This window comes from Pantherophis guttatus, chromosome 2 (genome assembly GCF_059756535.1).
Source record: "Pantherophis guttatus breed Tessera chromosome 2, ASM5975653v1, whole genome shotgun sequence".
NCBI lineage: Eukaryota > Metazoa > Chordata > Lepidosauria > Squamata > Colubridae > Pantherophis > Pantherophis guttatus.
Genome location: NC_142064.1, coordinates 10,218,603 through 10,241,589, shown reverse-complemented (window position 1 = coordinate 10,241,589; position 22,987 = coordinate 10,218,603). Strand labels below are relative to the sequence as shown.

Below are 22,987 nucleotides of genomic sequence, written 5' to 3'. Positions count from 1 at the left end.
AATAGAAAATATGGAATGGAATGGAGTGGAATGGAATGGAATGGAATAGAATAGAATAGAATAGAATAGAATAGAATAGAATAGAATAGAATAGAATAGAATAGAATAGAATAGAATAGAAAATATGGAATGGAATGGAATGGAATGGAATGGAATGGAATGGAATGGAATAGAAAATAATAGAATAGAATAGAATAGAATAGAATAGAATAGAATAGAATAGAATAGAATAGAATAGAATAGAATAGAATAGAATAGAATAGAATAGAATTCTTTATTGGCCAAGTGTGATTGGACGCCCAAGGAATTTGTCTCCAGTGCATAAGCACTCGGGGTACATACAAACAACAAAATGATAGGTCATAGATCATAAATCATAGTTACAATCATTAATCATAAATCCATAATTCTTGTTGGTTTCTGTGCTCATATATATTTGTCCAATGTTGTTATTTATTTTTTTCAGGTGAGAGGCAAAGGTGCCTTAAGGGCATTGTCAAAATCTCCATTTACGATCATGGCATAGACCCACAACTTACCAGGAGAAGCTTCCAACTCTCTTCCCAATTGGCCTTTGGTTTTCAGCCCCCAAAAGACCCTTTCTAAACCCACCTCCCTCTCTCCATCGTCTGTGCCTATCTCAGCCAATAGGGTTTGAACAGCTAGTCCTCAACTTACAACCATAATTGTTGAACCCAAAGCTTCTGGTGCTAAGCGAGACAGTTGTTAAGTGAATTTTGCCCGCCCCATAATGACTTTTCTTGCCACGATTGTTAAGTGAATCTCTACAGTTGTTAAGTTAGTGACAAGGTTGTTAGGTGAATTGGGCTTCCCCGTTGACTTTGCTTATCAGAAGGTCATAAAAGGGGATCATGCGACCCCGGGACACTGCAACCGTCGTAAATACATGTCAATCATCTGAATTTTGATCACGTGACCATGGAGATGCTGCAGTGGTCAAAAATGTCAAAAACTGGCATCAGTTCCTTGTTGTTACTTCACTAAACGAACGGTTTAGTGTAGTACCCATACTACAACAGTCTACTGTTTACACTACACAGTGAAGTAGTAAACAGTCACTAAACGAACTGTTCTAAGTCGAGGACTACCTGTACTGGCACCTGTCCCCCCTCCCCAAGCCAGGAGGATCCCAAGGTGGCCTCACCTGGGATGGGATATGAACCTGCGGTGTTGAGCTTCAAGGAGCCGCTGCTGGAGAAGATATTGCTGGTGAAGGGCTTGAGGTAGGAACGGAGGTCCCGTCACATCCTGGAATGGCAGGGTAGGTAAAGTTGGCAGCGACGAGTGAAGCGGGCTATTGTGCTGGTGAGCGGCTGTGAGGTGAGGCTGGACGGCATGAGGCAGGGGGAAGTCTGCTGAGATCTGAGGCTGGGGGGCAAGGTGGAAGTGCCGGCAGGAGGTAGCATGAGGATGCTGAGACCTTTGAAAAGGAGCACCTGGAAGGCAAGCAAAGGAGTTCCACTTAGAAAGCAAGGGAGGAAGGTCAGGTAAATCCACCGGAGGCCATGGAGGCCCCACTCCGAAATCTTGGCCTCACGAGAGAGGAGAGGTTGAGAGAGAAAATGTCTCGGAGGTGTTTTGTCTTGTCTAGAGGGGCCTAACTCTCATCAATCAACTTGGCATCTTTAGGACAAGTGGACTTCAACTCCCAGAATTCCCCAGCCAGGTTTTCAGTCACAGAACTCCAACTCTGGCAACTTTAGGACTAGTGGACTTCAACTCCCAGAATTCCCCAGCCAGGTTTTCAATCAGGGAATTCTGATCCTGGCAACTTTAGGACTAGTGGACTTCAACTCCCAGAATTCCCTAGCCAGGTTTTCAATTATTTATTTATTTTGTTTATTTTATTATATTTATATCCCGCCCTTCTCCCGAGGGATTCGGGGCGTCTTACAGAAATTAAGACAATAAAAATGGTAAAACAATAAAAATAACTACACAGACAATCAATTAAGGAATTCTAAACCTGGCAACTTTAGGACAAGTGGACTTCAACTCTCAGAATTCCCAGAAAGCAGGTTTTCAATCAGGGAATTCTGATCCTGGCAACTTTAGGACTAGTGGACTTCAACTCCCAGAATTCCCCAGCCAGCCAATAACTGTGAGTTGAGGACTACCTGTACAATAGTGGACAAATCTACAGAGATTGGAGGTCTTTGATTTTGAAAGATTTTAACAGGTTGTTCAACCACACCTCTTGTATGGTTGAACTAGTTTTTCTGGCCCGTTGTAAGACTGAAAAAGGGTTGGATTAGATGATCCTTGTGGGTCTCATCCTCCCCCTGTGATTCCATCATAAGTGATTCTCTGTCCTGGCAAAGTGAATGAGATCGCATCGTAATACAGGTAGTCCTCGACTTAGGACTGTAATTGAGCATACAATTTCAGTCATAAGCCATGATGGTCATAAAGAGGGCCACTCCATGACCATGCCTGATTTTATAGCAATAGCACTTAGACTTACATACCGTTTCACAGTGTTTTTACAACGATTTACAAAGTCAGCCTCTTGCCCCCAACAATCTGGCTCCTCCTTTTACCCACCTCAGAAGGATGGAAGACTGAGTCAACCTTGAGCCGGTCAGGATTGAACTCCAGACAGTGGTCAGAGTTGGCCTGCAGTACTGCATTCTAACCACTGTACCACCACGGCAAAGAAGGAAGAGAGGGAGGGCAATAGCAATAGCCCTTAGACTTATATACCGCTTCACAGGGATTTACAGCCCTCTCTCTAAGCGGTTTACAGAGTCAGCCTATTGCCCCCAACAATCTGGGTCCTCATTTTACCTACCTCAGAAGGATGGAAGGCTGAGTCAACCTTAAGCTGGTCAGGATCGAACTCCTGACAGTGAGTAGAGTTAGTCTGCAATGCTGCTTTCTAACCACATTCTAACCATTGTATTCTTCTTTAAGAATAGCAATATCACTTAGACTTATATACTGCTTCACAGGGATTTACAGCCCTCTCTAAGCAGTTTATAGAGTCAGCCTCTTGCCCCCAACAATTTGGGTCCTCCTTTTACCCACCTCGGAAGGATGGAAGGCTGAGTCAACCTTGAGCCTGGTGAGATTCGAACTGCCGAACTACAGGCAGCCGGCAGTCAGCAGAAGTACCCTGCAGCAGTGCATTCTAACCACTGCGCTACCAAGACTCATTTTATGACCTTTTTATTGCATCAGCCATTAAGCAAACACAGCAGTCGTTAAATGAACCCCTTATTCGTTATAGGGTGATTCTTGCTGGAAACCTATTTCCGGCAAAAACATCACAAATTGTGGTCAGCGAGGGCAGCGCAAATAGGTATAAGTGTGATCTGGTTGCAGCAAAGCACCACAAATCCAATTGTGGGAATACAAGGGCCGGGAGGGACAGACATCACAATTTCAAACCTGGGTCCTAACTCCTAACTTTGAATGGCCCAGTAAGCAATCCGTCGTAAGTTAAAGACTATCGCTCTCCTGTATCACAATGCAAGCGTGCGAGTGAGTGAGAGAGATAGAGCAGGGATGTGTGAATGTGTGTGTGTGTGAGAAAGAGAGATGAAGAGAGGTTTTGTTTTTTTTTTGCAGGAGACGCAAATAACAAAAAATTAGCACTAAGACTCAGTGCCTTGACTGTTAAGTTATTCTTTCAACCAATTTTAATTCAAAAGGCGAGTTTTCATTCGCCTCTCTTCGCGAGCTACTCGGTGAAGCTTGTGAGCGCAACCGAGGGTTGTGTCCGAGATCAGGGCAACTCTGCTTGTTAACATGGGTTTCCCACAGGGGTGGGCTTCAAAAATTTTAGCAAGGGGTTCTTTTTTTTTTTTTAAATAATTTTTATTAATATATTCTATACACCAATACACAAATAAAATATACAATCCTGCCACCATGGTAGAATGTGATTACATTGTCCATAAATATAAAGTCATTCCTTTATACATACATATTTGCCATCATATATATACATCATCATATATCTATTCTATCCCACCTTTTCTGGACCCAATCGTACCATAATTTCCAACTGTTATAAAATTCTGAATCTTTTTTACCATTGATCAATCTAGTTAATCTATCTGATTCCGCACACTCATTAATTTTATATATTGTTTTCAAATCCAACGGTAAGTATTGATTTTTCCACTCCTGCGCATACGCTAATCTTGCTGCAGCGATAATGTGAATCAACGAGAACCATATATCTGATTTAACATTCAAAGGTTTTGCCCCCAATAGGAAAATCTCGGGCCTTAATTCCAAATTAATCTGTGTAATTTCCAAAATCCATTGCCATATTTTTTTTCCAATATTTAACCGCCTGCGGGCAGGTCCACCATTGGTGAAAATAGGTTCCATTGCTGTAACTGCACTTCCAACAGCAGGCAGCAAGGGGTTCTCTGCCTGATTGCTGGGTGGGCGTGGCCATGGTGGGCGTGGCCTAGTTGGCCTCCTGCACCACAGCGGGAGGGGAGGATGTTTTTGCCTTCCCTGGGCTCCGGAGGATTTTCTTGAGCCTCCGGGAGGGCGAAAATGGGCCTCCCCAGGCTCTGGAGGCCCTCTGGAGGCCCTCTGGAGGCTGGAAACGGCCCGTTTCAGGTCTTCCTGAACTTCTGATAAGTCCGTTTTTCACCCTCGCTGAACCTCCACGTGCGCCCTGCACTTACCAAAATGAGCCACGTGGGGACTCCTGGGAGGGGCAGGATGGGTCCGGCCAGCCAGGAGTGGGATTTGGGGGTTCTCCGAACTGCACAGAATCTTAGCTAGAGATTCTCCTGAACCCCTGCGAACTCCCAGCAGCCCACCCCTGGTTTCACAACATCAGTTGTGGCAACAACTGAGCCCAGTGGGATCCCACCTCATTCCCTGTTTCATAGCGAAGGCCCTTTGTGGACTGGTGGCATCCTTGGTGCTCTCTGAATGTAGTGGTTTTCTTGCAGACTTTTCATTACCGTACTAAGTAACATCATCAGCGCCAGCAGTGTGGCCACCAAGCTCAGAGAGCACCAAGGACCCCACAGTTCAACCCCGAGCTACAGATACCGTCATACTTAGTGCTGTCCGTCATTTTGCAATTTCCAAAAATCTGAGAACTCTGCATTCATTGTCTTATGCAAAAAAATAATAAAAAAAAATTAATTATTTCCTCCTAAACCCAAACATTTGGTCACTGCTTTCTTTAACATTTAGTTTTTAAATTCTTTAGCATTGGCTTTTTTAAAACATTTGCTCTTCCTTCTTGTGTGTCCCTTTTCAAAAGATGCAAATGTTCTAAAATGCACTTTTGAAAATGTCATATTTCCAAACGGAATGGAATGGAATGGAATGGAATGGAGTGGAGTGGAACGGAACGGAACGGAACGGAACGGAACGGAACAGAACAGAACAAGGAATGGAATGGAATGGAATGGAATGGAATGGATTAGGGAAGGGAAAGGGAGGAAAGGGAAGGAAAGGGAAAGGGAAAGGGAAAGGGAAAGGAAGAGAAGAGAAGAGAAGAGAAGAGAAGAGAAGAGAAGAGAAGAGAAGAGAAGAGAAGAGAAGAGAAGAGAAGAGAAACAGGAACGGAATGGAGAACAGAACAGAACAGAACAATGAAGGGAAGGGAAGGGATTAGGGAAGGGAAGGGATTAGGGAAGGGAAGGGAAGGGAAGGAGAGAAGAGAAGAGAAGAGAAGAGAAGAGAAGAGAAGAGAAGAGAAGAGAAGAGAAGAGAAGAGAAAAGAAGAGAAGAGAAGAGAAACAGGAACGGAATGGAGAACAGAACAGAACAGAACAATGAAGGGAAGGGAAGGGAAGGGAAGGGAAGGGAAGGGAAGGGAAGGAGAGAAGAGAGGAGAGGAGAGGAGAGGAGAGGAGAGGAGAGGAGAGGAGAGGAGAGAAGAGAAGAGAAGAGAAGAGAAGAGAAACAGGAACGGAATGGAGAACAGAACAGAACAGAACAATGAAGGGAAGGGAAGGGAAGGGAAGGAGAGAAGAGAGGAGAGGAGAGGAGAGAAGAGAAGAGAAGAGAAGAGAAGAGAAGAGAAACAGGAACGGAATGGAACAGAGAACAGAACAGAACAGAACAGAACAGAACAGAACAGAACAGAACAGAAACAGAATAGCCAAGAGTGATTGGACACACAAGGAATTTGCCTCCACTGCATATTGTTTAGGGAACCATCCTCCCCCCTCCCCTGGCCATCTGTCACAGGACAGTTAATTTTAGGGAAATGCATCATTTCGCTTCCACTGAGATCCACGAGAAATACTTTTTTCTTACCCCAGTTCACTAAAAAAAAAAGAAGAAGAAAAGAAGGTCAACTGCCGATGTATGCTTAACTAAGCCTTGATTAAGCCGCTGGATTTGCAGGAAGCACAACACTGGGTGTGAGACAGGTTGTGGCTTTGTCCCTTGCCACATTGTGAGTTTAAGGTTCTGTGTGCTGTGCACGCCTACAATTAATTCAGAAACCGTGGAGTACATTAGATAAATTGGGTAATTCTCTCTTTTGCTCAGTCTGTTTGTTTATCTACAGAAAAAGGGGGTTCTCCATGCGACCCCCTCAAACCCCTAATTCCATTCAGGTAGTCCTTGACTTATGACCACAACGGAATATTTCCATGGCTAAACGAGACGGTTGTTAAGTGAATTTTGCCCCCTTTTATGACCTTTCTTGCTACAATTGTTAAGTGAATCCCTGCAGTTGCTAAGTTAGTCACACGGTTGTTAAGTGAATCCGGCTTCTCCATTGACTGTGCATGGTAAGAAGGTCGCAAAAGGGGATCACGCATGACCCCGGGACACTGCAACCGTCATAAATACTTGCCAGCTGCCACGCATCCAAATTTTGATCACGTGACCATTGGGGAAGCTGCAATGCTCGTAAGTCTTTTTTTTTCCAGCGCCGTTGTAACTTCAGTCACTAAATGAATATGTTGTGGCCCGCCAGCAGCCAGCAGAGCTGGCAGCAGATTCGGACAGTGAGGAGGTTGGGGAGGAACGTGGGCCAGTCCTGGAGTCTGGGGAAGGCTCGGACGAGGGCTCTGCGTCGGAGGCAGAGATGGGGCCAGGGCCATCTGGGAGTTCTTTGCTGCCTCCGGAGTCTCCGGAGTCTGACATCAGCGAGGCAGAAGAACAGCGTCAGCCTATTCCCAGTGTGTGCCCACAGAGAGGGCGCTGCGTGCCACCTCTGGTAACGCGTGCCATAGGTTCGCCATCACAGGTATAGGGTTTCCTGCTTGGAGTAGAAGACCTCCAAGGTCCTTTCCAGCCAGGGGTGAAATCCAGCAGGTTCTGACAGGTTCTGGAGAACCGGTAGCAGAAATTTTGAGCAGTTCGGAGAACTGGCTGGCCCCAGAATGGGGTGGGAATGGAGATTTTGCAATATCCTTCCCCTGGAGTGGGGTGGGAATGGAGATTTTGCAGTATCCTTCCCCTGCAATGCCCACCAAGCCACGCCCACAGAACCGGTAGGGAAAAAATGTTGGATTTCACCCCTGCTTCCAGCTCTATGGTGATTGATTGGAAGCTATCCGTTGTTGATGGTTCAAGAGAGCCTTGATTGCTTTCATGAACCAGACCGGAGGAAGGATCTACAATGCGGTGGATGTACAAACAACCCAATTATCTGTCTTGTCTTAATCTTTGGCAATTTTACAAGGTTTGTGTAAACTGCGGAGAATTCCTCCGTTGAGTGCCAGGAAATAGGTCATTAATCAGGTCCTGGGTTGGTAATTCATGCTATTAACCTTGTAAGTCTATCGGGCTCATAGCCAATACATGGGCTTTATTGAAATAAATGTGCCTCTATAAAACAATAACAGTAGACAACAACAACAAGAGACAACAACACACCAAATGTGGTAGAAAATAATATTAGTTTTGAAGACAAAGGTGTTTTTACTTACTTTTGTTCAACATTTCACTTAGTGAAATGAGATATTGAAGTGTTCGTTCTTCCCCCATGTATTTGCTAGCTCAAACGTTGAGAGGAAGTTGTGGGCGCTCTCACAAAATGGCAGACACCGGAGATGCTTACCGGTTCTCACACAAAAATCTGGGGCTCAGTTGGGGTTGTAACTTGAGAACTACCTGTAATTTTATCCATATGTATTTCCTCTCCCCAGGAATAGAGGTAGTCCTCAACCTACGACCACAATTGAGCCCAAAATTTATGCTGCCAAGTGAAAAAACGTGCTAAGTGAGTTTTGCCTCATTTTCCTGCCATCGTTGTTAAGTGAATCTGGTTTTTCCCATTGACTTTGCTTGTCGGAAGGTTGCAATGGGGGAGCCCATGACCCAGGGACACTGCGACAGTCATAAATGCGAGTCAGTTGTGAGTCAGCATCCGAAAGTCAATCACGTGACCCTGGGGATGCTGCAACGGTCATAAGTGTGAAAAATGGTCATCACTCCCTCTTTTTTCAGTGGCATTGTAACTTCAAATGGTCACTAAGTGAACTGTTGTAAGTTGAGGACTACCGGTGAAATTTTTTTGAGAGGAAGCATACAAGGAGCAAGAAAAAGAGCTGGCTAATTGCTATCTGTCCTCAATTGGGTGGAACCAAACATCTAAAACCTCTCACATCCTGGACAGAAACGGTGGTGAAATTCAATTTTTTTTTACTACCGGTTCTGTGGGTGTGGCTTGGTGGGCGTGGTGTGGCTTGGTGGGCGTGGCAGGGGAAGGATACTACAAAATCCCCATTCCCTCTCCACTCCTGGGGGAAGGATATTGCAAAATCTTCATTCCCACCCCACTCTGGGGGCAGCCAGAGGTGTTATTTGCCGGTTCTCCGACCTACTCAAAATTTCCGCTACCGGTTTTCCAGAACCTGTCAGAACCTGCTGGATTTCACCCCTGACATCTACCCTCAAAACAACGCTATAGGGCATTGCACGCCAGAAGAACAAAAACACAAGGACAGTTTTTTCCCGCCATGCCGTCCCTCTGCTAAACAACCAATTCCCACAACCTGTCAAACTATCTAGTAAGGCTGTATTACTATTCTTCTTCTCATCTTTCTATCTCCTATCTCCTTTTCTACTTATGAGTATAACTTTGTTGCTTATATCTTTAGGATTTATATTGTTTTCTTTAGTTTCCTAGGATGATTTATGTTGATTGCTTATCTAGCATCCTATGACCATCACTAAGTGTTATGATTTATGATGAATGTATTTTTACTATATTTACTATTTATGATGAATGTATTTTTACTATGATCATGATTTATCACTTATTGCTTGTATGTACACTGAGAGCTTATGCACCGGAGACAAGTTCCTTGTGTGTCCAATCACATTTGGCCAATAAAGAATTCTATTCTATTCTATTCTATTCTATTCTATTCTATTCCATTCCATTCCATTCCATTCCGTTCCGTTCCGTTCCGTTCCGTTCCGTTCCATTCCATATTTTCTATTCTATTCTATTCTATTCTATTCTATTCTATTCTATTCTATTCTATTCTATTCTATTCTATTCTATTCTATTCTATTCTACTCTACTCTACTCTATTCCATTCCATTCCATTTATTCTATTCCATTCCATTCCATTCCATTCCATATTTTCTATTTTATTCTGTTCTGTTCTGTTCTGTTCTGTCCTATTCTATTATCTGCATAAAAATTTACAGAACCAGATGGATCCAAGCTACTTTCAGAACATCCTCTCTCTTTCTTTCCTCCATGTGGAGCAAGATTTCTTCTTTGAAACTCAGTCCTCCTTGAAGCCTGAAGCTCTGGGAAATGGAGCACGGAGGAAACCTTCAGGTGCATGTCAAAAAAAGTGCTAGCAGAAGAGAGCTCTAATTGGGCATTGAATGTCAAATGCGCTCCTGCTGGCTGCCTTTGGATGCATGACTGATGAGAAGCGATCTTTCCGACTCGGAAGAAAGCTGCTCTCAGGGAGGGATCTGAGATATAAAACATGGAGAACCATAAGCATCTGCCTCAAATAGGAAGGTAGGTAGGTAGACAGACAGACAGACAGACAGATGTAGGAAGGTAGGTAGGTAGGTAGGTAAGTAGATAGATAGATAGATAGATAGATAGATAGATAGATAGATAGATAGATAGATAGATAGATAGATAGATAGATAGATAGATAGTTAGATAGATAGGCAGGCAGGCAGGCAGGCAGGCAGGCAGGCAGACAGACAGACAGACAGATGTAGGTAGGTAGGTAGGTAGGTAGGTAGACAGACAGACAGACAGATGTAGGAAGGTAGGTAGGTAGGTAGGTAGGTAGGTAAGTAGATAGATAGATAGATAGATAGATAGATAGATAGATAGATAGATAGATAGATAGATAGATAGATAGATAGGCAGGCAGGCAGGCAGGCAGGCAGGCAGGCAGGCAGGCAGACAGACAGACAGACAGACAGATGTAGGTAGGTAGGTAGGTAGGTAGGTAGGTAGGTAGGTAGGTAGATGATAGAAAGATAGATATAGATGATAGATTGATAGACAGACAGATAGATGTAGGTAGATAGATAGATAGATAGATAGATAGATAGGCAGATAGATAGACAGGCAGACAGACAGATATAGGTAGGTAGGTAGATAGACAGACAGACAGATATAGAGATAGATAGATAGATAGATAGATAGATAGATAGATAGATAGATAGATAGATAGATAGCCAGACAGAGACGGACAGACAGACGTAGGTAGGTAGGTTGGTAGGTAGGTTGGTAGGTAGGTAGATGACATGATATAAGAGAAAAAGAGGGAGAGAGACAGACAGACAGACGTAGGTAGGTAGGTTGGTAGGTAGGTTGGTAGGTAGGTAGGTAGATGACATGATATAAGAGAAAAAGAGGGAGAGAGACAGACAGACGTAGGTAGGTAGGTAGGTAGGTAGGTAGGTAGGTAGGTAGGTAGATGACATGATATATGAGAAAAAGAGGGAGAGAGACAGACAGACAGACAGACAGACAAACAGACGGACAGATGGACATTCATTCCTTCATTCCAGGGATTGGAAAGATTAACATCTGTAACAGGGGAAAGTGGATAGAAGAAAGAAGATAGAGAGACAGTGTCCATTCTCAACAGATGCAGACAGATGCACAGACATCACCTGGGAAATCTCTGGAAGTCCAGCTTCCTTTGAAATCTCACAGTGATTTCGCTATTTACCCTGTATTTCAGGGAATCAGCCAGTGGTGGGTTGCTACCGGTTCGCCCCGGATCGGACAAACCAGTAGCGGCGGTGGTGGGAGGCTCCGCCTACCTGCCCGGATGCTTCTGTGCAGAAGCATCGTACCCGCGAGCACGCGAGTGCCCACAAGCAAACCGGTAGCGACAGGTTTTAAAACCTGCCGCTGGACTCAGTTTTGGCCAAAGTCTGTGTATCCCTGTATTGTGGGCCTGGGTCTTTGTCTAGAGACCGGCTGTTCCTATTTCTGTGTTGCGCGTCCATCCCAAGAGTCCCCCCAAGTGGGCCCAGGCCCTGGAAAGACTCCGTGACATTCTGACTCAGCAGGTGACGGCAAAACATCTAAATTTGTCTTCTTTCGGCTCAGACGAGAGATGGGAGAAGTCGGTCCTGAGGGAACCGGCAGCTCCAGTTCAGTCCGGCGCTTATCACCGCACTGATAACAGGCAATTGTTTCTGACTCCAAGCTGAATAGTCCCGTGTTTTCTCCTGCTGCACCCCATTAGGAAGGACTCTGATAAAAAGTGACAGATTCGCTACAAGAACCAGCTAGAAGATTGCCTCCTTTTTATATATATAAAAAGCACCAATCTTGGAAAAGATGTAATCTTATAATTGACTACAGCAACTTTGGCAACTTTAAGACTTGCGGACTTCAATTCCCAGAATTCCCCTGCCCTCACTTGGCTGTTTTCTTCTGACAGGCCCTGAAAACAACAAAATAACAGAATAACAGAGTTGGAAGGGACCTTGGAGGTCTTCTAGTCCAACCCCCTGCCCAGGCAGGAAACCCTACACCACTTCAGACAAATGGTTATCCAACATCTTCTTAAAAACTTCCAGCATTGGAGCACCCACAACTTCTGGAGACAAGTTGTTCCACAGATTAATTGTTCTAACTGTCAGGAAATTTCTCCTTAGTTCTAGGTTGCTTCTCTCCTTGATGAGTTTCCACCCATTGCTTCATGTTCTGCCTTCAGGTGCTTTGAAAGACAGGTTGAGCCCCTTACCCTCTTTGTGGCAGCTCCTTAGAACCAAAGACCCCTCATGTCTGATTACTACCATGTACAGAATATTGCCTGTCTCTCGTTGTGTACAGAAAGGAATTTAATTTCACTGTTTCCTTCCCCCAACTTGCCTACCAATCAATATCTGGATCCTCTACCTAATTTGGCTTCGGATATTTGAGCTGCTAAATGATTTCCTTCTCCCTAACCCTAACCTAACCCTAACTGTCAGGAAATTTCTCCTTATTTCTAGGTTGCTTCTCTCCTTGATTAGTTTCCACCCATTGCTTCTTGTCCTGCCTTCGGGGGCTTTGGAGAATAGCTTGACTCAAGGGTGAAATCCAGCAGGTTCTGACAGGTTCTGGAGAACCAGTAGCAGGAATTTTCAGCAGTTCGGAGAACCAGCAGTGGAAATTTTGAGTAGTTTAGAGAAACGGCAAATACCACTTCTGGCTGGCCTCAGAGTGGGGTGGGAATGGAGATTTTGCAATATCCTTACCCCAGGAGTTGGGGAAGCCTCCGGAGCCTGGGGAGAGCAAAAAACGGGCCTCCCAGAAGTTCTGGAAGTCTGGAAACGGGCCTGTTTCTGGCGTCCGGAGGGCCTTCGGACCCCGGGGAAAGCAGTTTTCGCCCTCCCGGAGGCTCAACAAAAGCCTCCGGAGCCTGGGGAGGGTGAAAAATGCCCCCCCCCCCCGTGGTGTGGGTAGCCAACTAGGCCACGCCCTCCATGGCCACGCCCACCCAGCAACGGGGCAGCAAAAATAAAAGAGTCACCTATGTACGAATTGGCTGTGGCTACATACATTTTTATATTTCAGAAAAACAATTTTTTTTTAATCCAAAGCGAAAGATTAAGCATGCGATGATTTTGAAGAAGAGGCTAAACCGCCACCTCTTCAAGACAACTCAACTGAATTTCTCTCGCAAGTCGCCGATGCTGGATCCCTTGTGGGTCCCTTGTGGTCCCTCCCAACTCCACAATTCGGTGATTTGTGGACTGCATAATTTATAACCTATCATTATTCACAGGTCTCTGAGTGGGTGATTGGGAAGTGTCCTTGACATTTGAGATTAGCAAGCCAGCCGAGGGGATATCCTGCTGGCTATAAAAATGACTAGAGTTATGTCCTTCCAGCCCATTATGCATGTCCTCCAGGACCTGCTGGCCTGAAGAAGATGCTTGACTTTCCCTAATGGTATGGTCGGCCTCAGGATTCTGCCCCGGACATCTGCTGAAGCTGCTCGGAAGCAGAATAGGACAGGCAAAGGGTATAACCAGGGGTGGGGCTGCTGGGGGTTCGCAGGGGTTCGGGAGAGCCTCTAGCTAAGATTCTGTGCAGTTCAGAGAACCCCCAAATCCCACTCCTGGCTGGCCCCACAATTCTAATTCTAATTCCACTCCACTCCACTCCACTCCACTCAATTCTAATTCTAATTCTAATTCTAATTAGAATTTGCGCCCCTAAGTTGCGCCCTTTTCTAGACCGGGATGCCCTCGCCACGGTCACTCATGCCCTTGTTACCTCTAGGTTGGACTACTGTAACACCCTGTACATGGGGCTGCACTTGGGATGCGTCCGGAGGCTCCAGCTAGTTCAGAACGCAGCCGCGCGGGTAGTTACGGGGGCGTCTAGATATTCCCCTGTAATACCTCTCCTGCGTGAGCTGCACTGGCTGCCGGTGGCGCTCCGGATACATTTCAAGGTGCTGGTGCTCACCTATAAAGCCCTTCATGGCTTAGGCCCGGGATACTTGCACGACCATCTCCAGCCGCTCTCCCACCATCCTGTGCGCTCTCACAGAGTCGGCCTCCTCAGGGTGCTGTCGGCCAAACAATGTCGGCTGACGGCGCCCAGGAGGAGGGCGTTCTCTGTGGGAGCCCCGAACCTCTGGAATGGATTGCCCACCGACCTCCGACCTTCTTTCCTTCCGTCGCGAGCTGAAGATATGGCTCTTTCGTCAACTCAACTGATCTGTTTGGGGATACACTGTCATAATTTTAAACTGTTTTTAATAGGGTTGCTGATTTTAATTTTATTTCATTGTGATTTGTATTGGAATTTGTCATTTTGTAAGCCGCCTTGAGTCCCTAGGGAGAAAGGTGGCATATAAATCGCAATAATAAATAAATAAATAAAATAATTATAATTATAATTATAATTATAATTATAATTATAATTCTATTCTATTCCATTCCACTCCTTTCCATTCCATTCCACTCCACTCCACACCACTCCACTCCACTCCACTCCACTCCACTCCACTCCACTCCACTCCAATTCTAATTCTAATTCTAATTCTAATTCTAATTCTAATTCTAATTCTAATTCTAATTCTAATTCATTCCATTCCACTCCACTCCACTCCACTCCACTCCACTCCACTCCACTCCACTCCATTCCATTCCATTCCATTCCATTCTATTCTATTCTATTCTATTCTATTCTATTCTATTCTAAGCGGTTTACAGAGTCAGCATATTGTCCCCCAACCACCTGGCTCCTCATTTTACCGACCTCGGAAAGATGGAAGACTGAATCAACCGGTCAGGATCGAACTCCTGCCAGTGGGCAGAGTTAGCCTTGCAATACAGCACTTTAACCACTCCGCCGCCGTGGCTCTTTGAGAACATGTAACTTTGAACGGTCACTCAACAAATGGTTGTAAGTCGAGGACTTAACAAACAACTATCGTTCCCTGTACTTCCCACAGGAAGCTTTTCCATTTTTCTGCTGGTGTGGGTATTTTTCCGGAGAGGTTTGAACAGCTGCTGGCAACTCCCGAGATCCCGGCAGGCAGCGCAAGGCAAACTCATTAGCTCTAGCAGATCAACCCAGGCCTCTTCTGACAATGGTCGGGAAGCTCATAATTAACTCATGATAGATGACAGAGTCCTTGTCTCTGAAACTTTAGCCAGTCATGCCTCCAGGAACTCTCACCAGGGTACCTGGTGCTCAGCAGGAGAGAGTCAAGAAGCAATAGATAACTTCTATTCGCTCTGCTGGCCATCATCAGCCGAATGGCTCAACTCTGGAAGAGATCTGTGAGACGACACACACTCTCACAAGCCATCTCTAAAGCCCATCCGCTGCCGATCGATAAAGAATAGCTGCTACTCCTACTCCTAAGGGTATCACTCTCGCTACAGCTAAAGAAATAAGGAACGGAAAATATTTCCTCCTCCTCTTTGGCTGTCATCATCTGCGTTCTCTCCCGTTTTCCTAATGCAGTTTACAGCACAGTTAAAAAAAAAAAAAACCTCACTAAAGTTCTGAAAATTAAAACACAATAAAACATGTTAAAATGTACCAAGGAGCTGCTAAAATAGTCACCAAAGCAGTCATCGGAATAGTGGGAAAGTTTCTAACGCAGTGTAAAGCGTTCTTTGATTCAAGTGACTGAAAGAACAGAATCCACCCACCTGTCATATCTATCGATCTGTCTCTCTGTCTCATTATCCATTCATCCCTTGTCTATCATCTATCTATCCATCTATTTATCTATCTATCTATCCATCCATTTATCTACAGTATTCTGTTCTATTCTATTCTATTCTATTCTATTCTATTCTATTCTATTCTATTCTATTCTATTCTATCTGACAAAAAATGTCAATAAAGTTATCTTATCCTATCTATCTATCATCTATCTATCTATCTATCTATCTATCTATCTATCTATCATCTATCTATCTATCTATCTATCTATCTATCTATCTATCTATCTATCTATCTATCTATCTATCTATCTATCTATCTATCTATCCAGGGGTGAAATCCAGCAGGTTCTAACAGGTTCTGGAGAACCGGTAGCGGAAATTTTGAGTAGTTCGGAGAACCGGCAAATACCACCTCTGTCTGGCCCCAGAGTGGGGTGGGAATGGGGATTTTGAAGTATCCTTCCCCTGGAGTGGGGTGGGAATGGAGATTTTGAAGTATCCTTCCCCTGCCACGCCCACCAAGCCATGCCCACAGAACCGGTAGTAAAAAATTTTTGGATTTCATCCATTTATCTATCTATACCCACTCACCCATCCACTCATCATATCCATCCATCCGTTTATCCAGCAATCATATCTATCTTTTTTCTTTTATGTACACTGAGAGCATATGCACCAAGACAAATTCCTTGTGTGTCCAATCACACTTGGCCAATAAAGAATTCTATTCCTGTTCTGTTCTGTTCTGTTCTGTTCTGTCCTATTCTATCTGATTGACAAAAAATGTCAATAGTTATCCTATCTATCTATCTATCTATCTATCTATCTATCTATCTATCTATCATCTATCTATCTATCTATCTATCTATCTATCCAAATAAAAATCTAGCCACTACATCCCATTTCGCAACATCTGAAGAAGAATCATCAACGAGAGGAAGGGGACAACCTATTCTCCAAAGCACCTGAAGGCAGGACAAGAAGCAATGGATGGAAACTAATGAAGGATAGAAGCAATCTAGAACTAAGGATAAATTTCCTGACAGCGAGAACAATTAAACAGTGGAATTACTTTCCTCCAGAAGTTGTGGGTGCTCCAATACTGGAGGTTTCTAAGAAGAGATTAGATAGCCATTTGACTGGAATGCTATGGGGTATTCTGCTTGAGTAGGGAGTTGGACTATAAAACTGCCAAGGTCCCTTCCAGCTCTATTCTAGAAGGAGGAGGAGGAGGAGGAGGAGGAGGAGGAGGAGGAAGAGGAGGAGGAGGAGGAGGAGGAGGAGAAGAAGAAGAAGAAGAAGAAGAAGAAGAAGAAGAAGAAGAAGAAGAAGAAGAAGAAGAAGAAGAAGAAGAAGAAGAAGAAGAAGAAGAAGAAGAAGAAGAAGAAGAAGAAGAAGAAGAAGAAGAAGAAGAAGAAGAAGAAGAGCTAAAAGGTTGGATTAGAAGACCTCCCAGGTCCCTTCCAACATTTTGGACAATATTGTTTTCTTTGGAGAATTCATGGGCTAAATCTGGCACCTTGTGTGTACAAAACAGATGTTTTACCCAAAGTTCCTCCATGACCATTAGAAGAAAACTATTCTTCCACTCCAGTGAGTTCTTTCAAGAGCATGCATTGACATGGGGGGTGAAGGTTTGACATGCACTCACCCAAAGAAGCCACCACCAATTCTATTGTCTTTGCAGAAGGTGTTAAAACTTTGGTACTTCTCTCAGGTTCTCAGGCTCTGGTGAGCTATGTGAGCTGATTTATATGATGCTTGTTTGTTCATTGTTGACTTCAAGATGGGAGGATCTCTGCTATACTAATTGTTGTTATGATTCCTTGTTTAATACGTTTATGCTGTTGTGCCGTTTTGGGGGGTTTAATTCATTGGTAGCCACCCAGAGTTAGCAGTAAGAAGGGCCGCTACAGGAACTATTTCATAAGATAAATCAATAAACAGTTGGTCTATCTAAGTTTTTTTTTTTAATTATGTCACAACCCATCAGTACATAAGGGATGCAATGGCTCAGTGGCTAAGATGCTGAGCTTGTCGATCGAAAGGTCGGCAGTTCAGCGGTTCGAATCCCTAGTGTCGTGTAATGGGATGAGCTCCCGTTACTTGTCCCACCTTCTGCCAACCTAGCAGTTCGAAAGCACGTAAAAAATGCAAGTAGAAAAATAGGGACCACCTTTGGTGGGAAGGTAACGGCGTTCCGTGAGCCTTTGGCGTTGAGTCATGCCGGCCACATGACCACGGAGACGTCTTCGGACAGCGCTGGCTCTTCAGCTTTGAAATGGAGATGAGCACCGCCCCCTAGAGTCAGGAATGACAAGCACATATGTGCGAGGGGAACCTTTACCTTTATCTTTTACTGGAGGCTACTTCTGCTGATCACCGATTGCCAGCAGTTTGGCAGATCGAATCTCACCAGACTCAAGGTTGACTCAGCCTTCCATCCTTCCGAGGTGGGTAAAATGAGGACCCAGATGGTTGGGGGCAACATGCTGGCTCTGTAAACTGCTTCGAGAGGGCTGTAAAAGCACTGTGAAGAGGTATATAACTCTAAGTGCTATTGCTGTTGCTACATCTTTCCATTTTATTTTATTTTTTGGTTTTCTAATTTGAGGAATGTAGTTTTGTCAGCAAAGCAGTAAATCGCGGCGAACGAGAGCAGCAAAACAAGTTGCAGGTGAAACAGTTTGAAACTCCCTCCCAGGAAGAAATCACATTTCATTTGATGCCAAAATGAAGATAATTTTTGGTGCTGAGCAAATAATCACTGATAGAAGATGTCCGCTCTGGGTTGCCATCACAGAACAGGTATCACCACCTGTCCCGAACCCCGAGTTCCTGACCATTATTGAATGGTGGAATCCCTATTGGGAAGGGGGCCTGAAGCTGTCCTGCTTAGATGTAACACCTCTCCTGCGCGAGCTGCACTGACTCCCGGTGGTCTTCCGGGTGTGCTTCAAGGTACTGGTTACCACCTTTAGAGCGCTCCATGGCTTAGGACCCGGGTACTTACAAGACTGTCTTCTGCCACCAGTAGCCTCCCACCGACCAGTATGCTCCCACAGAGAGGGCCTCCTCAGGGTGCCGTCGGCCAGACAATGCTGGCTGGCGGCCTCCAGGGGGAGAGCCTTCTCTGTGGGGGCACCCACCATCTGGAACGAGTTGCCCCCAGAGATACGGCAGATCCCTGACCTTCGGGCTTTCCGAACTGCCCGACAAGCCGGGCTGGCCTGACCTACTCTTTTTAAAAAGAATTGTTTTTAAAAAATTAGGGGTTTTAATATAGGGTTTTCAACTATGGGCCAAATTGATTTAATTGGATTTTAATACTGTTTTAAATTTTGTATCTGTGTATTTTATTTGCTGGATGTTCACCACCCCGAGTCCCTCGGGAGAGGGGGCGGTATATAAATATAATAAACTATAACTATAACTATAGAGATTTTGGGGCTTTTCTGGGGCAGCAGGGTTTCAAATCTGCAAGATGGCGGGCAACCTTACGGTGAAAACCTTGCCCCTCTGATAAGTACCCACAACACGTGTATGAAAGTGTATGTCTATATAAGCTGCAATTAGTTGCCAGCTGTGAGTTTATTTTATATGTTTGAATGTGGCCTTCTTATTTCTCTGGTTAATTAATGGCTGTTTTTAGGCTTCTGTTATCTGCTTGGAGTCTTATGGTAAGTGGGTGGCATATAATAAATAAATCTTTAATAAATCACTAGAGATGTGCTATGTTCCTTCCTGTTTCAAATGCTCTACTATCATCCCAGTGCCAAGGAAAACCTCCATCAAGGAACTGAATGACTTCAGACCGGTTGCTCTAACGTCTGAAGTCATGAAAATGTTCTGTCCCCGTACCCCACACGCACCCCCACAGACGGCCCGGAGTTAATAAGCCACACGACAAAACTCTTTGAAGATAAAGCTGGCAGCAACCCAGTGGCTTGCTGCTAATTCAGACTTTACTCACACAAAACAAAGATTAGACTGCCAGCATTCCGATAAAACAGGCAGAGTGTCAACAATACAAGGATTAATCCAAATGCACTTCGATAAAGCAGGCAAAGTCCAGTAACACAGAGATCATGGAGTATTTCCAGTTTTTGCTCGTCACAAACTGAACCGGCCACCACACCCACATTTATACTCTGTGGGGTGTGGTCGAGTGACTCAGCTAATCTCTGGCACGCCTTCCCCTCTGCTGCGCACGCTTCTCCCTGCGCCTCTGTCGCGGGTCCAGCCAGCACTTATCTTCTTCATTGCTGTCCACCTGTGGCTGCGGGGACGTGCTTGGCTCTGAGCCTATCGTTTGGCCTTCGGTGTCCTCCGGAGGCATTGCCAGAGAGGAGGGTCCTGGAAAGGGAGGCCTTGCCAACTCCTCTCCCTCACTCTCAGAGTCTGCATCTGTCGATAGCCCAGGCTCAGGCAACGGAGCCACAACAAAAAAACCTTTGAAAGGCTAGTGCTGTCCCACTTGAAAACCATCACAGATCCGCTATTAGACCCCTTGCAATTTGCCTACCAAGCAAATAGATCCACAGATGATGCTGTTAATATGGTTCTGCACTACATCCTACAACATCTTGAATCTCCAAAGACCTACGCAAGGGTCCTCTTTGTAGACTTTACTTCAGCATTCAACACCATCATTCCAGATATTCTTCTAACTAAACTAAATCAGCTAGCTGTACCTGACCATGCTTGTAAATGGAATCATAAGCTTCCTTACAGACAGGAAGCAGCAGGTGAAGTTAGGCAAAATCACATCACATACCTGCACAATTAGCACAGGAGCCCCCCCAGAGCTGTATGCTCTCTCCACTTCACTTCTCTCTATGCACCAGTGACTGCATCTCAAAAGATCCCTCTGTTAAAATACCGAAGTTTGCAGATGATACAACAGTGATTGGTCTCATTCAAGACAACGATGAATCTGCATGACAGACGGGAGGTTGAACAACTAACCTTGTGGTGCAACTGGAACAATCTTGAACTAAATACACTCAAAACTGTAGAAATGAAAGAGCCTTGGTGGCACAGCAGACTAAAGCACTGTTAAGTAGCACCAGCTGCCTGCAATTACTGCAAGTTCAAATCTCACCAGGCTCAAGGTTGACTCAGCCTTCCATCCTTTCGAGGTAGGTAAAAATGAGGACCCAGTTTGTGGGGGCAATAAGCTGACTTTGTATAAAAAAGAACACCGCTTTGGGGGGGGGCGAAAGCCCTACTAAGCAAGTATATACAAAAGTATGAAGGCTATTGCTTAACGCATTGTAAGCTGCCCTGAGTCTCCGGAAAAGGGCGGCATATAAATCGAACCAATAAATAAATAAATAAATAAATTGTTGTTGGATTTTAGAAGAAAACCTTCTATTCTACCACCTCTTACAATACTAGACAACACAGTATCAACAGAGTCCTTTCTACTCTACTAGGTTCTATTATATTTCAAGACTTAAAACGGACACCTAACATCAAAAACATCATCAAAAAAGCTCAACAAAGAATGTTCTTTCTGCAGAAACTCAGAAAGCTCAAACTGCCCAAGAAGCTGCTGATTCAGTTCTACAGAGGAATTATTGAATCTGTCATCTGCACCTCTGTAACTGTCTGGTTTGGCTCTGCAACCCAACAAGACAGACACAGACTTCAGAGGATAATTAGAACTGCAGAAAAAATAATGGCTACCAACCTGCCTTCCATTGAGGACCTGTATACTGCATGAGTCAAAAAGAAGGCTGTGAAAATATCTACAGACCCCTCGCATCCTGGACATAAACTGTTTCAACTCCTACCCTCAAAACGACGCTATAGGGCAATGCATACCAGAACAACTAGACACAAGAACAGTTTTTTCCCGAATGGTTTTTCCCGACAGTTTTTCCATTCTGCTTAACAACTAATTCCCACAACACTGTCAAATAATTTACTAAGACTGTATTACTATTATTCTTCTCTTCCTTACTAGTATCTATCTCGTCCCACTTATTACTATAACCATGTTGCTTGTATCTTTCAATTATATTGTTTTTGTTTCCTAATACGATTTGATAGCTTATTAGTAACTTTGACTATCACTAAGTGTTGTATCTTTTTATTCTTGATGAATGTATTTTATTCTCCTTATGTACACTGAGAGCATATACACCTAAGACAAATTCTTTGTGTGTCCAATCGCACTTGGCCAATAAAGAATTCTATTCTATTCTATTCTATTCTATTCTATTCTATTCTATTCTATTCTATTCTATTCTATTCATTCCATTCCATTCTATTCTACTCCATGTTTTCTATTCTATTCTATTCTATTCTATTCTATTCTATTCTATTCTATTCTATTCTATTCTATTCTATAAAATGGATGGGTGGATGGATAGGAGGGAGGGAGGCAGGAAGGCAGGTAGGCAGGTGGGAAAGGAAGGAAGGGAGGGAGGGAGGAAGGAAGGAAGGAAGGAAGGAAGGAAGGAAGGAAGGAAGGAAGGAAGATAGATAGATAGATAGATAGATAGATAGATAGATAGATAGATAGATAGATAGATAGATAGATAGATAGATAGATGATGGAAGGAAAGAAGGGAGGGAGGGAGGGAGGGAGGGAGGGAGGGAGGGAAGGAAGGAAGGAAGGAAGGGACCAATGTGAAAGAAGCTATGATTTGATGATATGAAGAAAATCAATAAGATACAAAGAACATCTTTAAAAGATGAGTGAATGAGTCAAGAAGAAAGAGAAGGCTATGAAACTGTTAGATGGAATTGGAGAACTCCTGAAAGTGAGAGAGGATATTTTTTAAAAGCAAAAACCTATGTTTATGGCACGATATAGAGCTGCTGGACATGTGGATGATTTACAAGGGCACAAAGGTAAGGAAAGAGAGAATATATTGAATGATATTGGTAAACTGTAGCTATATTTTATTACCATATTACATGTATTTAATTTCTGTAGCATAATAATTGATTCCTTCCTTCCCCTTCCCCCTTCTTTCTTTCTTTCTTTCTTTCTTTCTTTCTTTCTTTCTTTCTTTCTTTCTTTCTTTCTTTCTTTCTTTCTTTCTTTCTTTCTCTCTTTCTTTTTCTCTCTCTCTTTTTCTTTCTTTCTTTTTGTTTTTCTCTTCCCTAATGAGCCATTTTGTATCTGCCCGGCCATTTATAACAATCCAGTAGCCCAATGGATTTTGACACAACCCTCTACTTTTCTTTCCTTCCTTCCTTCCTTCCTTCCTTCCTTCTTTTCTTTTTCTTTCTTTCCTTCCTTTCTTCCTTCCTTCCTTTCTTTCTTTCTCTCACTCATTCTTTCTCTCTCTCTCTCTTCTTTTTGTTTTTCTCTTCCCTAATGAGTCATTCTGTACCTGCCTGCCCATTTATAACAATCCTGCAGCCCAAT

The 22,987-nt window shown here is 44.0% G+C and overlaps 1 protein-coding gene across 2 annotated transcripts in view; it reads right to left on the bottom strand.

The window, feature by feature from the left end:
• ARK2C (arkadia (RNF111) C-terminal like ring finger ubiquitin ligase 2C) overlaps nt 1-22,987 on the bottom strand; it is a 133,901-nt gene that overhangs the window by 30,158 nt on the left and 80,756 nt on the right. Inside the window, exon 2 of one of the 2 annotated variants that reach the window (XM_087885510.1) lies at nt 1,166-1,457. In XM_087885510.1, coding sequence (XP_087741636.1) covers nt 1,166-1,457 — 292 coding nt within the window. The remainder of the gene's footprint in view (nt 1-1,165; nt 1,458-22,987) is intronic. The other variant, XM_087885511.1, reaches the window with a different exon arrangement.